General features: G+C 52.5%; 1 protein-coding gene across 2 annotated transcripts in view; it reads left to right on the top strand.

The window, feature by feature from the left end:
- Neurl1 (neuralized E3 ubiquitin protein ligase 1) overlaps nucleotides 1-18,590 on the top strand; it is a 78,379-nt gene extending 59,789 nt beyond the window's left edge. For both annotated transcript variants that reach the window (XM_041661015.1, XM_041661016.1), the window contains exons 4-6: nucleotides 11,649-12,338; nucleotides 15,231-15,377; nucleotides 16,523-18,590. In XM_041661015.1, coding sequence (XP_041516949.1) covers nucleotides 11,649-12,338; nucleotides 15,231-15,377; nucleotides 16,523-16,761 — 1,076 coding nt within the window. In that variant the 3' untranslated portion in view covers nucleotides 16,762-18,590. The remainder of the gene's footprint in view (nucleotides 1-11,648; nucleotides 12,339-15,230; nucleotides 15,378-16,522) is intronic.
- The last annotated feature ends 444 nt before the right edge of the window (nucleotides 18,591-19,034 follow it).

Raw genomic sequence — 19,034 nt, 5'->3', positions numbered from 1 at the left:
TGTACTGGCTGTACCTGAGGGCTTCCACCTGCCAGAAATTATGTGCCTTAGCTAGCAAGACAGATCTGGGCTGAGTCCCGGTCCAGCGCAGGGGTGCCTGCACCAGGTAGTTGGCCTGTGTGTACTGGGGGGCAGCAATCATGACTGTGGTGCAGACTTTGGAAGTCTCAAAGATGGCCATGTGAGGATTGGCGGGTGCATGGTGGTGGCTAGTGGCTGCCAGTCAACCCTGCCTATCACGTGGAGGACAACTGATAACCTGCTGCTCTTGTGTCCCCTGGGCCTCACACTGTAAGGCAGTAGAATTCCAGAGCTTAAACCTGAGTCCCAGGCCGCTCATCCAGTCCAGCCTCAACCACCTGCTCCGAAGTGTCTTACCCAGGTCCCTGCTGCCTGGTAGAGGGCAGAGAGTGAGTGACTTACTGCTCCTGAGAAAGTCACCATCTTGTTGTCTGGGGAGTGGGAGCAACACTCTCTCCTCCCTCGGCAGTCTAAGAATACTCCTCCGCCTGCCCCCTCAGGACTGAGAGCTGGACCCAGGGCCTCCAGCATGCAAGGTGAGTGGTCTACACTGAATGGGAGCTTTGAACTCTGCATTTTGAGACAGGATCTCACTGGGCCTCCCAGGCTGGCTGTGAGCTTGCCATTTTCCTGCCTCGGCCTCCCAAGTAGCTGAGATTACAAGCCTGCACCACCAGGTCTGGCCAAAAGCAACTTTCCTGACAGTTCCCACTCTTGTCTAAAGGCTCAGTTTGGAGGTTGCCTCCTCCCTGAGAGACCTCTGGGTAGAATTTCTGTATTCTGTTCTCACTACAGCTCTGTAGTCTCTGGGAGCCTCAGTCCATCCTTGTGTCTGCTTCCCCATAGGACAGGAGTTTCTTTGCAGAAGGAACCCAGATCCTACCCTGCCAGTGTCCTTTAGAGAGTAGTTCTCCACCTGTGGCCTATGACCCCTTTGGGGGTATCGAAAGACCCTTTCACAGGGGTCACTTAAGACGGTCAGAACATGCAGATTATTTTAATCACAATTCATAATAGCAAATTTACAGTTATACAATAGTGAAAATAATTTTTTGGTCGGGGGTCCTGACAACACAGCAACTGTATTAAAGGGGCCGCAGCATTAGGAAAGCTGAAAACCACTGCTCTAGAGACTATCTTAGCTAACCCTGCAGGTTTTGCTGGGTTTAGGTTGTAGCATGGGAGGGAAGAATCGGGGGCTGGCTGAAAGGAAGTGTTGGGAAATGTTAGTTGAAGAGAAGAACAGGTGGGAGGGGCTGAAGGAGACCAGTCCTATGCTCAGACAGCCCTGGGCAGTTAGGGAGGCAAAGGAGACACCAGGACTCAATCAACTTACAACCTGGATGTAAATTGCTAACCTCTGTGGTCATAGCATCCCTTTCATCTGCTGGGAGGCTTCCACCCTTAGCTCACTTAACCTAGAAGGGTGTTTTCCATCCCCATTTGGCAGGGAGAAGACTGAGGTCTGTGGAAGGCCTGGCCTGCCCATGTAGGGATGTGGCTGAGCTGGGTCTGAACGCAGAGTTCCACCATAAAAGCCGAGTCTTTCCCACGGCCCTCCTGCGGGTTTCCGGCGGGTTTCCTCAGAGAAGGAGGCAGGAAGGCAAAGGAGGCTCAGGTCTGTGGCGGTAGAATCTCGAGAGGTTTCTTGAAACCTAGATAAAAATTGAGCTGGTTAGTAATAAGCCTGAGCAATAATCCAAACAGTTGATAATTAATATAAGCCTCTGTGTGTTTATTTGGGACTGATTGGCTGTGGAACCAGTAGAATGGAAACTTCCATCTACAGAGATGCTTCCATTTTTCCAATGATAAAGTTTTTAATAAAGCTTATATTAATATTATTGAGATCATTAAGATACAAAAAAAAAAAAAGAAAAAGAAAGAGTAGGTTCAAGTTGGGCTTTACCCATTCTAGGAGACTGGACAGGTGGGGACAACAGGGTGTGCCTAGTGCCATGGGGCCTCCGACATTCAGGGTACTGAGGGTAGGTAGGGTGGAGGCTGGAGGAGAGTCAGCAGGGCCTCGTGCTGGCTCTGGAGCCCAGGCTGTCCAGCCCAGCCTGACCCCCACCCCTTCTGTGACTATACATGGGTTTGTCCGGAGTAGTTCGGTTGCCCTTGGAACTGCTGCAGGCTACTCTGCCTTCTCTGTGAGGCCGAGGCCTGTAACTGTTGTCCCGGTGTAAATCACTGCAGTCCCTGGCATTTTCAAACAGGGATTATGGCCCCTGAAGTCAATCAGCAGATTAAAATAGCTCTCCATTTTGAATCTCCTAAATTGACTTGTGTGTGTGTGTGTGTGTGTGTGTGTGTGTGTGTGTGTGTGTGTGTAGAAAACAAGAGAGATGGGGGTCAGGGGTAGAGATGGGGAGGAAGGTTGGGGGAGAAGACGGATTGAGAGAAGGAGAGATGGGGCAAAGGCACGGATCCACATGTTAGGTTCCACCATGTCCAGCATATCTGAATCTTTTGTTGTCCCCCCTAGCAGCCCGCTCACTCTCCTAACAAAGTTGTCCCCTTCCTTGGGGCCAGACTGTTTCTCTTGGGGTGATAATTTGACCAAAGATTATCCGACCATTAGAAACTTCCTCCAGGTTCCCCTGGCCCCTCCAGCTTGGACCTGTCCTGTCCGGTGTTTAGAGCACAGGAGTCGTTCTTGCTTCACTGTGTGTAGTAGGTAGGCACACATTCGCTATTTGAGCCAGCCCATAGATGGATGAGCTGTGTCCCTGAAGAAGTAGACGATTTAGAGGCTGGGGACTTAACTCTCCTTCACTGTAGTCCAGATACAGTCAGCAGGCTGACTCCAGGCCTTCCAGGCCATGTCCCCATGTGCCAGAGCTCAGTAGCTCACCCTCTTTCCTGCGGGTGCCCTGGCCCAGACCTGGGATGGTATCTCCAAGAATAACAGCTTCGTACCTCCAGGAAGAAAGGCCTGCCAGCAACCAAATAAACACAGCTTTTATGGGGTGATTAATACTAGAACAGATAAACTCCTATCCCAGTTTCTCGTGATCTCCTTGCTTCTCAACTCGGTGTTGAACACAGGCCTGTAACTTCAGCATTTAGGAGGTTGAGCAGGAGTATTGTGAGTTCAAGGCTAGCCTGGACTACATGATACTGTGTCCCAAAAAGAAAACGTTGGAAAGAGCAGCAAAATCTTGCAAAAGGCTGGTGAGCCCAGACTCCACTCACAAGGTGTCCTGGACCTCATGCTGGGCCTGCCATGGCCTGGGCTCTGTGCAGAGAAAGAGTAATGGGAGAATTGAAAAACCTTGATGAGTTTTTCACTAAGAGACATGCCATATCACAGCTATGAAGGGGGACATGCCATATCACAGCTATGAAGGGATCAGGCCATAACACAGATATGACGTGGCCCAAATCTAATTCTGCAATTAAGTGTGGTCCGAAGGGTTAACTGCAGGGTGCCGCTGAGAACAATCCTGGAGGACGTCTGTGGGAAGCGAAATCCAAGTTGGTGAGGAGAATGGAGTGGCTGAAGAACAATTTAGCCATAAATGGGTGCGCACTGGCACAGAGTGGGGAGTGAGCCAAGAGGGAAGTCCCGTTCTGGAAGGGAGCGTGAAGAAGAAAGGCAGCAGGCAGCTCGTGGCCATGAGGGTTGTGCACAACTGGGCACACACATGTACACATGCACACACACAGACACACACAGGCACACAGAGAGAGACAGAGACAGAGAGAGACAGAGACAGAGAGAGAGGGACAGAGAGAGAGAGAAAGTGCTTCAAGTTAAATGCTCCGGTGGCTCTGGTCTGGAATTTGGAACCCCCAGTCAATCTGGACATGAGGTTGGTGTGACCAGACCTGGTGCCACATCGGAGTGGTAGTGGCAGTCTCTGAGGGCTGGAAGTGGCGGCTAGCAACGGTTCTTTTTCTCTTACCCCTCTTCCCAAAGCATACTTCTAGGTCTGGGTGGAAAGCCTCACTTACCTGCTGGGGGTGTTACTCATGAAGACATAGATGGCTTTGGGCCAGATCCAGATTCTAGGGGCTGCTCATCCAGTGGCCCAGCTTTGCAGCCCTGCACCGGGAGCCTCCTCAGTCCCTTGAGACAAGGCCCCGGAGCTGTAACCGTCCCAGGTGTGCTGAGTGTGTCTTACATGGTTGAGAGCTCCACTGTCACTTGGGTGACCTTGCTGCTTCCCTGGCTTAACCAATGTTTATGCTCAGCCTTAGTGGCTGGGATCCAGAGGCAACTGTAGTTTAAGAAGCCTGTACCCGTCCGAGGACAGGGTAGACAGTGGGGATGCTATGCAGATGAGGGTTTCTTCCTCTTTGACAGTTTTCCCTAAAAAGAATAATTTGACCAGATATGGTGGTGCACAGACATGGGAAGCAGAGGCAGGAGGATGAAGTCATGCTCAGATACATACTGAGTCTGATTCCAGCCTGGGCTACATAAAGCCAACCTGGGCTACATCCAATGCCCCCTCTCTCCCCAAATCTTACTGCTCCTTCTGCAGAGACTCTTCCAGGCATTCCCTTTTTCTTCTCACTTCAGGTCTTGCCAACTGTGACAAGGCCCAGGCCTGAAACCCTCCACTGCTTCGTCTTAGCTTCTTCCTTCCCTTCCACTGGATGACACACCCTCCCCTGAGCGCCTGGGGCCTATGCAGGTTTCAGTGGGTTGCGTGGTTCATTGTCCTGTTTTCTAAGGTGCTGTGCACCTTTTGTGCACAGGAAAGGGTTACATGTATTTTGCAGAGAGGTCTAATGACTTGCAGGTTGTCGTGCAGCGGGTAGTGGCTTGTTAGAACCTGGAGCCTAGGCTGCCTTGCCTTCCAGCTTCTCTAGCTATAAGTCCCACTTAAGTCTGAATGCCTACCTCTAGGTAATCACCCAGGATCTGTCTTGTCTAGAACAGGGCATATGAGAGCTCAGGGTAGGAAGGATCATTTACTCATGTTGGGTAGAGGTTACCAAGAGTTACTGCAATGTTGGACCAAGAAAGAGGTAATGGGGTCTCAGGGTATCTGATTCAGTAGAGAGGGCAGGTCTGACTGCCCAATATCCCCAGATTCTCGAGAGCTTCATCTGGTTCTCCTGTCCTAGAGCAGACTAGCTTGGGCAGCATGAGATCATGTCCATGGATTACCAAACCTGGACTCTCTGTCACCTACAGAAAAGGCAATGCCACATTGCCACCTAGTGTCTCATTGGCTGTAGATGTGGTTCTAGGGGCCTTGGTAAGACCTGCAGGGGTGAGAGGGTCATAGTGAGATCTGAGGGCAGGGAGGAGCTGGGTCCTGCAGAACTGGGGACCAGGCCCTCATTTCAGAAGCAGGAGAGAGCCACCAAATTAAGACCTGACCCAGCGGCTTGCAAGTTGTGGGCAGTTCCCAGTGTCTCTTGCCTTGGCCTCTGGATTGCTTGGGCATAAGGATCCATGCCCCACATAGCTCACCAGTATCTGCAGAGGCTCCCAGATATAGGAAAGTGTCTACAGTGTGAGAACTGGTCTTGTCTTTACGTTAAAAAAGAATACCCAATTTGCCATATTTGCCTGGTCACCATCACTAAATAGAAAACTCCATGCATGTCTTCTGTCATGAAGGACAACCATGAAGTCTAAGATCTGGGATGATACCTGTGGTTCTCCTGTGGGGTTCTTTGGCATCCTCGGGCTCCGTAGGACATCTCTGAGACAGCAAAGTGCAGAGACATAGGGAGATGGGCGTGGTGCCCCTGCCAGACTTCAGCTGCAATGTCTGGTGGTGCTGAAACAGAGGTACCCCTACTTTATTTTATTTTTTTATTTTTTTCGAGACAGGGTTTCTCTGTGGTTTTGGAGCCTGTCCTAGAACTAGCTCTTGTAGACCAGGCTGGTCTCGAACTCACAGAGATCCGCCTGCCTCTGCCTCCCGAGTGCTGGGATTAAAGGCGTGCGCCACCACCGCCCGGCTTACCCCTACTTTAAAGATGAACACTTGGGTGGGTGTGGTGACTCACACCTGTCATTCTAGCCATTGGGAGGCTGAGGTAGGAGGATCACTGTGAGTTCCAGGCCAGCCTGAGATACAAAATCCTGTCTCAAAAACTGAAAACATACAACCAAAGTTAATATCCAACCAAAACCAAACAAACAAAACAAAAGTTTGAGAGCCACTACATCAAATGATTCTCGGAACCTCTGACTCCATGATTCAACCAAGGAGTCTGACTTCAAGTGATGCTGGGCCAGTCTACACTTCCCTCAGAGGCCTCAGAAACATGTTTGTTTCTTCTGGGCTGCCCATAGCTGAGTTCAAAGGGAAAGGGTGGAGGCTAGTGTGGTTTTCAGGGTACTGCCCAGAGGGTTGGCTCAACTGCACGGCTCCTTCTCCCATCTGGGTCAGAAGCAGACCAGCAGGAGGATGTTTATGGAGACAGTAAACGTACTGGCAGCACCTTCCAAAAGGGGGCCGGCTGCTGCAACCCCGTGCTAAAAGATCACCCAGCGCTGCGGATGTGAGAATCTAAACAAACAAGAGTCTGTGCTGGTGGTGGCCCAGCTTCAAAAGATGCCCCTAAGCCAGTGCCACCCTATGCCACTAGCCAGGCTAAGCTGGCCCTTAGCGCTCACCACCAGCCACCGTTACCCATGGCCTAGCTCAGGTGGATTTCCACGAACTCGCCAGCAGTACGACGCTGGATGTACCTTTCACCGGCTGCCCGTCTTGCTGCCTGGGCAAGTCCTTCTCAGCTTGGGAGGGAGAGCTTTGCCCTCAAGGTGACATTTATCCCGAAGAGATTCAGGGGGCCCAAGGGAACAGTCTACCACAGAAGAATCCAAACCAGGAAAGCTTTTGTTTGCAAGACAAGGTTTCTCAGAGCCCAGGCTGGCTTCAGATTCACCATGTGGTTGAGGATGGGTGACTTTGAACTTCTGATGCTTCCCCCCTGCCTCCAAAGTTCTGGGATTACAGATGTGTATACCATAGGTGCCTGGCTGGTCAGGAGTTGAATATCAAACCCAGGTCTTTGTGTATTCTAGGCAGGCACCCTACCAAGTGAGCTATGTGCCCCACCCAAGAAGAGTTATTTTCCAACAGTTGGAGTTCTACAGACACAGGGGCTAGGAGGGTTTTGAGGTGGTGAGCTCTCCCCGGGGGCATTTTAGGCAAGGCTGAGAAGATGATGGCAGGGGTCTGTGGGTTGCCTACCCCTTTCCTTTCTTTGAGCTCCTATCCAAATGGAGATGCTAAGACTCTTGCAACTGAGTCTGATTTGGATTCTTCCTGCCTCTAAGCCTAAATTTGCCGCCTGCTGATTGCCAGGACCTAGGTCCAGGCCCCTTCTTCTCTGCCCATGGCTCAGTAAACAAGGGTAGTAACAGCTCCGCCCTTCTGCTCTGGTCCAGAGCCACTGTTACACCCCAGAATTGGCAGGCACCAAGGGACACGAAGTGCAGTGGCTAAACAGCTTCCCCCCCCCTTACAGGGTTTCTCTCTGTAGCTTTTGGAACCTGTCCTGGACCTTGTTCTGTAGACCAGATTGGCCTCGAACTCACAGAGATCCACCTGCCTCTGCCTCCCGAGTGCTGGGATTAAAGGCGGGTGCCACCACCAACTGGCTGAGCAGCTCCTTTCAAGATCTTGTGCCACCTCTGCCTCCATCACTAACCCCTCCCAGGCAGGCAGCTGATTACATAACTTGTTGCTTCCTAATGTGGGGCCGTCCACGGCTTGTGGCTCCAGGTTAGCCTCATCCTGGGAGAGTCCCAAGGTGTTCTCTTGGTCTGGGGGCTGGACACGGCTGTGCCCCAGCTCCATGTTAGCTCACCCAGAGGCCCTTTGCCTCTGCCATGTGCTGGATGCTCTACGTCTCAAGTTGCAGCTATTTCAGGGCCTCGCGCAGCTGACCCGCTGCTAGGACAGCTATTTGGAGCCTGCTGGCTGCCCGCAGCTGCTCCTGCCGAGTGCTGGAGAGGAAGGGGAGAAGACATTCTTGGGCTGGGTCTAGCCAGTTCCAGCTGTTCCTGAGCCTCAGCTCCTAGCTCAGCAACATTTCCAATAAGTGCATTTCCTAGCCTGTCCGTCTGTCTGTCTGCCCCCTCTCCGTCCACCCTCGCATTCCTTCTCCTTTAATCTCCACATGGAGCTGCTTCTCCTGGGATTTTAGTCAGTGATTTCATCCAAAGAGCATTTCCTGGGTGCCCACCGTGACTTTCATGTCTACAGAGAGCATGGACAGCCTATTTGTGTAGGTGTCTGGTGCTGGGGTTTGAAACCAGAGCCTTGTGCATGCTAGGCATACGCTTTACCACTGGCCATGCCCCCACCCCAAAATGCTAATATCTGAAATTGTCTGGGCAACGGGGCGTCTGCCCACCCCTGACCTGCCAGAGCTTGTCAAGACAGGCATCTGGCTCCATTCTCTAATGCTTTGGGGAAGTTGCTTACACAAAGGCCACCAGCTAAGTACCAGGTAGAACATTTACTGCCTGGTCTGGAGTGCCCTAGAGCCCATGGTGACGTGGAAAGAGTGGCTCATACTGACATGTGATCACATGTGCCGGGTACTTTACCAAGTGTCCAGTGGGCCTCACCCCATCACATCCCTGAAGCATCCTTCCAAGGGGAACTTCAGAATACAGGCTTTACAGAAGTCAGGTATGTCTCTCACAGCTGAAGAAGAAAGGTCCCGTGAGGTTAAACCACTTGTCCAAGGTCGTCAGGATTTGAACCCAGACTGATAACTTCAAATTTGCTACACTCAACTATGTTCCTATCAATATATTGCCTACCGGTATGTAGATTTTGGTTACAAAAACCAACTATCTGATACTCAAAGTACTCTTAAGTTGTGTTATTTGGAGTACATATTCACTCCGAGCCTTGAGCTTCTCAGGGCACACCCTCAGTACTGTCTGGGTCTATTCCCTCTCTAAGTGGTGGGAATGTGTGTCTGCAATCTTCAGTATGGAGGAAGAGGAGATGTGTTCTCCTACAGGCTCAGACATCAAGCGGTGTGGTGCTTTAGATACAGAGATGAAGAATTCAGTTTAAGAGAACCCGACCCTTCAGAGGACAAAGCCCTTTCTTGTTTATTGAATTGCTTCCTCAATTAGTGTCCACAGCTTTGGCCTGCACTACTGTGAACTACATACACCATGGCCTGCTCAGCTCCAGGACTCAGAACAGCCTGTCTGAGAGTATGGGGTAGCCCGTGTACGATCTTTCCGATAGGTCATGGGTGGGCCTCTCTGAACCATCGGCTCCTCTTCTCCTTAATACTTCCGTCTCCTCTCTCAACTTCCTAGTGTCCCCAAGGCCCAGCACTGGAATCTCTGAGAAGTCAGGGCCCAGGCTTTCCCCACCTATTTCCCTCCCTAGACCTCCTCTTCCTTCCTGTCCCCCCTCTTCCCCTCACCTCTGCCTCTGAACATCCCCAGCCTCCAAACCATTGCCATCGTTGTCAGAGTCAATTCCCTGGAATAATCAAGTTTTCCGGTTGGTTCCCTCCTCCTTGCCAAGGCAATACTGGGAACCCCAACCAGTCAGGCCCCAGGAGGCTTTCAGAGCAGCCTGAGACTTAGGAAGGGCAGCGGCTAACCTTCCTGAGTCCAGATAGCAGCTTCGGGCAGAGGTAGAGAGAGGGGCTTTGGCGACTCCTCCACCTTCAGTGGAAGGCCAATGATGGCTCTTCTTGCTGGCTTAGTTTTCTAGGCTTTGCCAGAGGACTTGGGCACCCCTGTCACCTCAGCACAGGGAGGCATAGGTCATGGTGTGGCTTACAGTGGTGCCAGTCAGATTTGGGAATGCCAACTCTGCAGAAGGGGTTCTATCCGAAACGAGTGTGATTCTGGGCGGTGGTGGAGCACGCCTATAATCCCAGCACTCCAGAGGCAGAGGCAAGGGGATTTCTGTGAGTTTGAGGCCAGTCTGGTCTACAGAGGAAAGTTCCAGGACAGCCAGGGCTGTTGCACAAAGAAACCCTGCCTCGAAAAACCAACCCCCCAGGACCCCCCAAAAGGGTGTGGCATTGGGGGATGGACAGACCTTGCCAATATTGAGTCTACTTACTCAGTGGCTGTCACCCAGCACCCCTGAGCAGTGTTTACAGTGGGGTGGCCTCCACGGGCTGTTTGAAGGATAACATTTGGGGTTAGCACCTGTTGCTGTCACTGTAGGTTACAGATCCACAGAGCAGGGACATAGCATACCGTTAAACGAGCAAGGCTGGAAGCAGCTGTTGGCATGAAAATGAGGTGCTCGGGATACAGTGAGACACCAGTGGGTGTGAAAAAGGAGGCACGTGCAGTGCGCAGCGGGGATTGGAGCCCGACGTCCGTGCCCATGGAAGGGCTTAACACACGTCCTGGATGCCCAGAAGCTGTGCACAGAACTTAGTGACAGTGTTCTGAGATGGGCCGAAGTTAGCGCATTTTCAAAACGGCTTATTACTCACCGAAGGTTAAACATCATTGGTGTTTACCTTAGAGTAGAACTCAATTTTTGCATTAGCGAAAACCTAAAATACACCTGAAAGAATCTGTCATGCCACAATCCAAATATGGAAAAGGTCACCCCCCCACACACACACACACACTTCTGGGTGGCTGGCTAACAGGCAGCCTTGTGTGCTTCTTTTTGCTGGAGTGTAGGTATTGTCTTCAGAATGAAGCTTGTATCAGCTGTCTGGATTAGTGAGACAGGTTGGAAGCTCGGTGAAGCTGCTCTCAAAAGTCTATTTCTTGGATGAATTTAAATTCCTTCCATATTAATGTCTTTACGTGACAATGATAACCTCAAAGCCTAAGTATTGGTTTTAGATGTCACTGTTTATGCAAAGAAACTGGGAGAGAGCGGTCCCTTCTGGCCTCCTAGAGTGTTACAGATTCAGCAGTACCTGTAACTAATAGTTATTGCTTGTGTAAAAGCCACTCTGAGGACTGGGGAAGATAGCTCAGTGGGCACAAAACACAAGGACCTGCGTTAGCTGTCTTTTAAAGGCAGGATGTATCGGTATGTTTATAATCCCACTGCTGTGGACTGGGGGATACCTGGGACTCGCTAGCTAGCCAGTGCAGTCTACTTGGCTATTTCCAGACAAAGAGGGGGTGAAAGGGAGGGAGGGGGAGAGAGTTTGTTCTCTAAACAAACAATCGTGGATGGTGCCTGAGAGATAACACCTAAGACTGACTTCTGGGCAAATCCTAGATGTTAAACATAAAGTAGGGAAGTCCTCAGGATTAGAATTTAAGAAATCTTTTTCTCCCATGGAGGGGCTGAGGGTGGGCTGAGGGTACAGGGCATCAACCCACTAAAACTGTAAGTTTTAGCGGCACTGTGGCTAGGTTGGGACATGAGACTCTCAGAAAAAGAAAAGGTCCTCCTAATACAGTTTAAGAATCAGCACACTGCAAGTTCTGCAGGGTTACTGAAGGCAGTAAGGAGAAAGCATTGCTGGCTGGAAAGCATTTAGAAGCAACTAGATGGCCTTGAAGTTGGTGTCTTCCAGCGGCACGCTTTTTTTAAAAAGAACATTCCCGCGCCCCCTTCGCTTTCCAACTTTGCATCCGAACGAATGAGCATCTTTAGTGTCGGGCGCAGGCAGACTGCGCGACCGCTGTGGGACGGTGACGGTCGCCCGGTCTCTCGCCCTCCCCGCTGCAGACAGCGAGCTGGTGCTGCCCGACTGCCTGCGGCCGCGCTCCTTCACCGCACTCCGGCGGCCGTCCCTGCGGTGCGAGGCGGACGAGGCGCGCCTGTCCGTGAGCCTGTGCGACCTCAACGTGCCGGGAACCGACGGCGACGATGGCGCACCGCCCTCTGGCTGCCCGATCCCGCAGAACTCGCTCAACTCGCAGCATAGCCGCGCGCTGCCGGCGAAGCTTGACGGCGACCTGCGCTTCCACGCGCTGCGCGCTGGCTCGCACGTCCGCATCCTGGACGAACAGACGGTGGCGCGCCTGGAGCACGGGCGCGACGAGCGCGCGCTCGTCTTCACCAGCCGGCCGGTGCGCGTGGCCGAGACCATTTTCATCAAGGTTACGCGCTCCGGCGGTGCGCGGGCTGGCGCGCTGTCCTTCGGTGTCACCACGTGCGACCCTGGCACGCTGCGGCCTGCCGACTTGCCCTTCAGCCCCGAGGCCCTAGTGGACCGCAAGGAGTTCTGGGCGGTGTGCCGAGTGCCCGGGCCTCTGCACAGCGGCGACATCCTGGGCCTGGTGGTCAACGCCGACGGTGAGCTGCACCTGAGTCACAACGGTGCGGCAGCCGGCATGCAACTGTGCGTGGACGCCTCGCAGCCCCTCTGGATGCTCTTCAGCCTGCATGGCGCCATCACGCAGGTCCGCATCCTCGGTGAGTGCGGGGGTGATCCTGCTAGGGACTAGCAGCTAGCCTGTCACCCTAGGTGAGTTCTGGGTGGGGCAGAAACTTCTGGCTCACTGATGGCTGGGAGAGATCAACTCACATCCGAACGGACACAAACAGCCTGGCCAGATCCATATGCCTCAGCTTAAAAATTGGGGAAAGGGAGTTTACACTAGCAGTGAACTAAGACTCAGTTTCCTCAGGGTTCTTGTGAGCCTTACTGAAAATCAGGTTGCCTGGTTGTGGTGGTCCATGTTTGTAATCCCAGCATTTAGGAGGCAGAGGCAGGAGGATCTTTGCAAGTTCACTGCTAACCTGGTCTGCATATTTCTTTCAGTTCAGCCAGAACTTCTTAGCAAGCTGTCTCAAAAACAGAAAAATGGAAACAGAAAAGTTGCTGTCTTCTTGGGTTGATACCTGCGTCAGAGTAGGGGAATGCCTGAGCAGGTGGCCTTCGGGCATGAGATCGCAGCGCTGCAAACCCTTCTCAGGGTCTTTGAAAGGACTGGAGGGTGTGGGCTTACGTTAAGCCACACTCTCTGGTTGGTTCTATGGGATAAGTGTCCCTTACTGTGACCAGATGTCTGACAAGGCGAGTGAAGGGAGGATGGGTCTGATTTGCCTCACCGTTTGAGAAAACAGTCCATCCTAGTGGAGGGGGGCTGGCAGGAATGGGAGGGGTCACATGGCACCCACCTGCTGTCAGAGAGGTGAGTGCCTGCGCTCAGCTCCATATCTCGCTTTTCTCTTTATTCAGCATGGGAAGTCAGCCCTGGATGGTGCCATCCACGCCAGGGTGGCTTTACCACCCACACCAGGGTGGCTTTACCCTGGGGCTGTCTCTCACTAGCCTCACTGTAAACGGCAGACCTCTGAATCCTGCCTGCAGAGATCCGAACGCTGTAGCTGTAGGGTAGATTCTGGACTTCTGATTTTGTTGCTGTTGTTTTTGAGACAGGGTCTCTAAATAGCCCTGCCTGTCCTGGAACTCATTATGTAGACCAGGCTGGTTTCAGACTCACAGAGACCCAACTCTGCCTCCTGAGTGCTGGGGTTAAAGGAGTACACCACCACGCCCAGCTGGTTTATATTTTTATTTAAGCCGTTAGCCAAGGTTAGGGAAACCTGGGCCTCTCAACCCCATGGCTCAACCCAGGCATCATGGTAGGGTTGGTAGTGTGTGCAGATGAGCGAGCCTGAGCTGCTCTTTGAGCTCCGCCTGCTGTGAGGGGCCCATGCAGCCCGGTGCTTGTGTCTGTGTATGTGGTGCTGTTGAGACTGTGAGTGTGGAGAGCTTGTGAAATGGGATGAAAATCAGTGTGGACTTCCGGTTCCAGACAGACCAGACCGCAAGAAGAAAAGCTACGCCCGGAAGTGAGGCCAGAGTACCAAGGAATTACAGCTGAAAGATAAACCAGGAAGGAAGGAGACGAAATCAGATTAGAGGAAACAAAATCAAACAGGAAGGGAGGTGGAAATGAAATCGGGCTGGGAAGCACGCCCACACAAATGTGAGCTGAGGTGAGAGACAACCGACTCTGCTAGCTGCCTCTCAGGGAACAGAAGCCACACAGAGGCAAGAGCTCTCCAGTAAGCTCTGTCATCCGAAGGGTTCGTAAGAGGGAGCGAAAGGGAACGGAAACAGAACATGGGATTTTTTTCTGTCTCAGGTGGTAAGTGGGGCAAGGTGGATGTCAAGAAATACCACCCAGAACTCACTGTCTGTTAATAGCTCCTAACTGTTTGGAGAAATGGGCATGTCAGCCAGCAAAGTGCTGGGGAATCCTGACTGGAAACCAAAGCCAGGAGCAGCATGGGAAGATTCACTGTTCCCTGTACAGTAAATGCTTGGCTTTGTGAAAGTCCCCCATAAGCTGATAACTCAGGGCTGTTTCCTTTATCCATATGCACACCACCATCAGCTTCCTTTGTGTTCGCTGGTAAATCAAACTGTTTTCACTACAGACAACTATATCAGAGTTGCTTTCTAGACAGGTTTGAAAATGCTAGTCCATGCGGTAGGGTAAGAAAAGCAAATAGGTACGCATTTCTGAAAAGAGATGATAGTTTATTTAAAATATCAATGTAGTAAGAGAAACTGTATGAACGGGGCCTGTAACCCCAGCTATTTGGGAGGCTGAGGCAGGAGGACCAGATGTTCAAGGTTTGCCTGGGCTGCAGAGGAAGTCTGAGGCCAGCCTAGGCCACTTAGTAAGATCCTATCTTAAACTAAAAGGCTAAATAAGGGTACTGGATCACTGGTCAGTGACAGATGCTTCGCTAACACGAGTGAAGCCCTAGGTTCAGTCTCCAGTGTGGAGGGGAGAAGAGGGAGGAGGAGAAAAGAGACCCAGCGTGTGAACGTTCATTGATCTTAGAAATGATGACACCATTAAATGAGTTACAGCTAACAGTTGTAACAGAGCATTAGGGCCTGTGGGAAAGCCCGGGCAGCGAGGCTTCTTGCTTCCAGCAAGCTCATGGTTCTGCTGGGGCACAGAGCTGGATTCTCTTCAGGCTGTGTGGCTGGGTATGGCTAGTCAGTGATCATGAGGTAGTGTTTTGGGGGAGCCATGGCTGCCCAAGGACTGAGGTTTGAGGATAGTCTCAAGAGGGCAAAGGCTCTGTCCCCAGTCTCGCCTGTGGACAGTGTACCTCTGGGAAGGACTAGGCAGGGAAGAAGGGAGGGAGAGGTTGTATGACCGGAATACAGGGACCACAGTGCCCGTGTAGAGAAAGCAGAACCATGAGCTTGCTGGGAGCAAGAAACCTTGCTGCCCATGCTGTCCTACAGGCAGGCGTGGGGGCCCTCGGTGGGGGTAGGAACTGAAGTTCTCTCTATTAGGCTAATGGCACTGTGGCCCATCCCCCCCTTCTCAGGCTCCACCATCATGGCTGAAAGGGGCGGCCCATCTCTCCCCTGCTCACCTGCATCCACTCCAACCTCTCCCAGTGCCCTGGGCAGCCGCCTCTCTGACCCCCTGCTCAGCACCTGCAGTTCCGGGCCTCTGGGTGGCTCGAATGGCGGTGAGTACCAAGGCCCTGGGGTTGGGTCATGCTTCCCTTCTCATACGTCTATTCTTCAGAGAGGGACCGGCCATGCAGCCTTTGTTAGGGCTGGGGCTGAAAGCTCTCACCAGGGGACTGTTATTCTTAAAAAATAAGAATAATTTTAATTATTTTTGAGTGTGTGTGTGTGTGTGCATGCATGAATGCGTGAGGTGCCTGATGAGGTTGGAGATGTGCTGGGTGCCCCGGAGCTGGAATTATAGGCAGCAGGCGGTTGCAAGCTACCTGATGTGGTGCAGGAATCAAGCTCAGGTCCTCTGGAAGGACAGCCCTCCTCTCTGTTGACACAGCTCTTCAGATGTCTCAGTTAGGGTTTCTGCGGCAGTGAAGAGACACCACGAGCACAGCCACTCTTATAAAGAAAAACCCTTAATTGTGGGCTTACAGTTTCAAAGCCCATTAGCGCTATGGCAGGACATGGCAGTGTGCAGGCAGACATGGTGCTAGAAAAGGAGTTGAGAGTTCCACCTACATCTTGATCTGTAAGAAGCAGAAGGAAGAATTGTCACAGTGGCCAGACTTGAGCTTCTAAGACCTCAAAGCCCCCCTCCACAGTGACACACTTCCTCCAGCAAGGCCACACCTCCTAATAGTGCCACTGCCTATGGGCCCAGCATTACACATGAGGCTATAGAGGCCATTCCTGTTCAAACCACTAGATGTGTAGCTGTTGCTTTTTAAAAAATAATCTTTTTTATAAAGATTATTTTAAATTTGTGTGTATGTGTGTGCGCATGTGTGTATGCATCGTGTGAATATGTGTGTAGGCGCCATGAAGCCCAGAGAGTGTATCTGATCTTCCAGAGGACCTCTGGAAATGTACCCAGGGTTAGTGCAGGAGGCTCATGTCTCAGAAGATTTGGGAAGTCCTTTTTTTTCCTTTCCTCCTTTCCTGTCACTGCTCCTCTGGCCCTGGTCTGGGGCTGTGTGGCCGGGGCCTAACTACTGGAACTCAGCTTCTTCCTTTGGGCAGGGAGGTGGGATGCCAGTGTGAACAGCTGGCTTTCCATCGTGGAGGAAGACATGAGCCCAGGATCCCCTTTCTCATAAACCCTAGGCTGGGCTGGGTCACATCCCATTCTGATTGGTGCTTTTGCTCTCAGGGACGGCCCCCAACTCACCTGTGAGCCTGCCCGAGTCACCAGTGACCCCAGGTTTGGGCCAGTGGAGTGACGAGTGCACCATTTGCTATGAACACGCAGTGGACACGGTCATCTACACGTGTGGCCACATGTGCCTCTGCTATGCCTGTGGCCTGCGTCTCAAGAAGGCCCTGCACGCCTGCTGCCCCATCTGCCGCCGCCCCATCAAGGACATCATCAAGACCTACCGCAGCTCCTAGCCCATAGCCCACTGCAGAGCCCACCCACACGCCCACTTCCGCAGACGTCAGCCCAGCAACAGCGAAGGGCGAAGCCAACAGGGTCCCTTCTACGTTTTCAAAACTCTTCTTCCTTTTCCATTAAACATGGGAAACCAAGGTCCCTGGAGGTTTGGGCTGAGAGGGTCTAAGGCAAGGAGTGTGTGGGGGGGCACAAGCAGTACATATGAGTGTAGGGGAGGAGAGAAGGCTACCCCACAATCTCCTCTTTACCCAGGTTTCTTCATGGTGAGGGGCTGAAGCAGAGTCTCAGCTTGCTGCCATCCCTCACGATCTAGGCAGATTTCTAAGCTGTGCTGCCCATGTGGCACCTGGAGACAGCGAACATGTAGCTTCCCTGGGCAGCTCAGGAAGAGGCCAGTGGACTCCTCTCACTCTGGGCAGATGCAAACTGTATGTCCTGTCTCTTTTTCTTTACCCAGAGTGGGTAAACAGACAGGCTGCAGAAGATTCCAGGTCCTAGGTCCTTGACCTTGTGTCAACCTGCCGCGTTCAGGACCTCTCCTTGCCATCTCGCTGGTGCCGTTGCCTAGGGTGCCCTTCAGTGTAGGCTGATGTGGGCCCTACTGTTGTCAGGGTCTCAAAGAACAGGTCCACAGCCACCCTAAGGCCTGATCTCCCTCATCTCAGTGCCCGCCTTGGCCTGGGCTGATTCTGCCAAAGTATGCCCAGGAGGGACAGGAGCCCTCAGTGGGGTGGGGGTTTCCTGGGCTATGGACAGCCCTTTTCCTTATTTTAATTTATTTATTTATTTGGTTTGTGAGTTTTGTTTGTGGGTTAATTCTAACCTGGGGGCTCTTAAAATGCTACTATTAGGGGGCTCCCCGGTGAAGGGGGCAGCAGAGAGCAGTCACCCAGAATTCCCCAGGCCCTCACACAAGGCTCTTGGGCAGTCCTGCTAATTCTTGGGTGGAACTCCAAGCTGAGGCCTCCCAAGAGGTGGATAAGCCTCTCTTGGATGTTGGACACTGGCATCCACCCGTGCCCTTCCTCCCTGGGTAGGAGCTACGTTAGTGTAGTTGGTTCAAGGGCATCTGCTCTCCAGGAGTTTATCTCTATAAAGACATCAAAAGTTCTGGAAGGTTGGGGAAGGTTATTGACATATGGGCCAGGGACCAGAATGGAGATCTTTGTTAGAAGGGTGGATCCTGAAGGCTGGGCTCTTAGTCCTGCTAAGCAAGTATCCATCACTACTGCTCTCCCTGCCTGCTCAGGGTTACGATGGAGCCTTAGCCTGGGCTCTTCCAGCCCTTGGCCCTCAGATGGCTGGTTTTATATTCTCAGAGATGGCTTCTGCCTTTGACAGGCAGGGTCTGGGGCTCTGTGCTGGCCACTAGCCAGTTCTATGGCCCCGGCCAGAGGTTACCCTCCAAACCACAGATTCCCCTGTGTAAAGTGGCTTGGGGGTGGAACACTCTTCATGTGGTTCCTGGGAGTTCTTCTGGGGTGTCTCCTAGGGGGGAACGTACTGGGGAAGCATTGAGAGTGGGGTGCCAGGGTGGACATTTGCCTGCACTGCCCTTGTAGGAACCTGGGGAATCTGTGCCACCCTGGGTCTCCTCTCTTTAGTCACTCGGCCTGGTAGACCCTTTCTGTGAAAGCAGGCTGGAGCTGGTAAGTTGCCCCATCCAGTTCGGGGTCATTTGAGAGATGGAGAAAGTCCGAGCACTGGGCTGTCTGGCTGGAGGTGGGTAAAGAAGCCATCGTCCATTCTGCTAGAACAGAGGTAGCACTGCCTCCTTTGTGAACTGGGTCACTGTGTCTGTGAATAAAGGTGATTTTGTACCTGCCTGGGGGCTGCTGAATGTCTGGAGGTGGGGAGGGGACCAGTGTGTGAGCACACCTGAGCGGTTAGGGGTATCAGGGACAGCCCCAGTCACCCCTCCATAACTGTAGTCCAAAGGGCCTATGACAGAGACGCCTCCTTAGAGCCAGGCTTTGGAGCATGGCCTGGGGTTCAGGCAGTGGGGTCCATAATACTAGGCAAGCCTTTTGAGAGACACCGCTGCTCTTCTGGTGGCCTTGGGACTTTGAGCAGGGGAAACAGAGTTAGGTTGGACACCAAAGGAAGTCATAGGCACACAATGCTGTTTCCTCTCAAGCCAGAGATCCTGTGAGGTGAGTATCGCCACCTAGAGTCTAACAGGGTTACGACAGGTCAACCCTGTGGCTGGGACGGCGAAGAGGTATGCCCCCCCCCCCCCCCCCCCCCCCCCCCCCCCCCCCCCCCCCCC

This window comes from Microtus oregoni, unplaced genomic scaffold, assembly GCF_018167655.1.
Source record: "Microtus oregoni isolate MIOR12 unplaced genomic scaffold, Mior012 000012F_ref0000307, whole genome shotgun sequence".
NCBI lineage: Eukaryota > Metazoa > Chordata > Mammalia > Rodentia > Cricetidae > Microtus > Microtus oregoni.
This window is presented reverse-complemented; position numbering and strand designations above follow the sequence as displayed.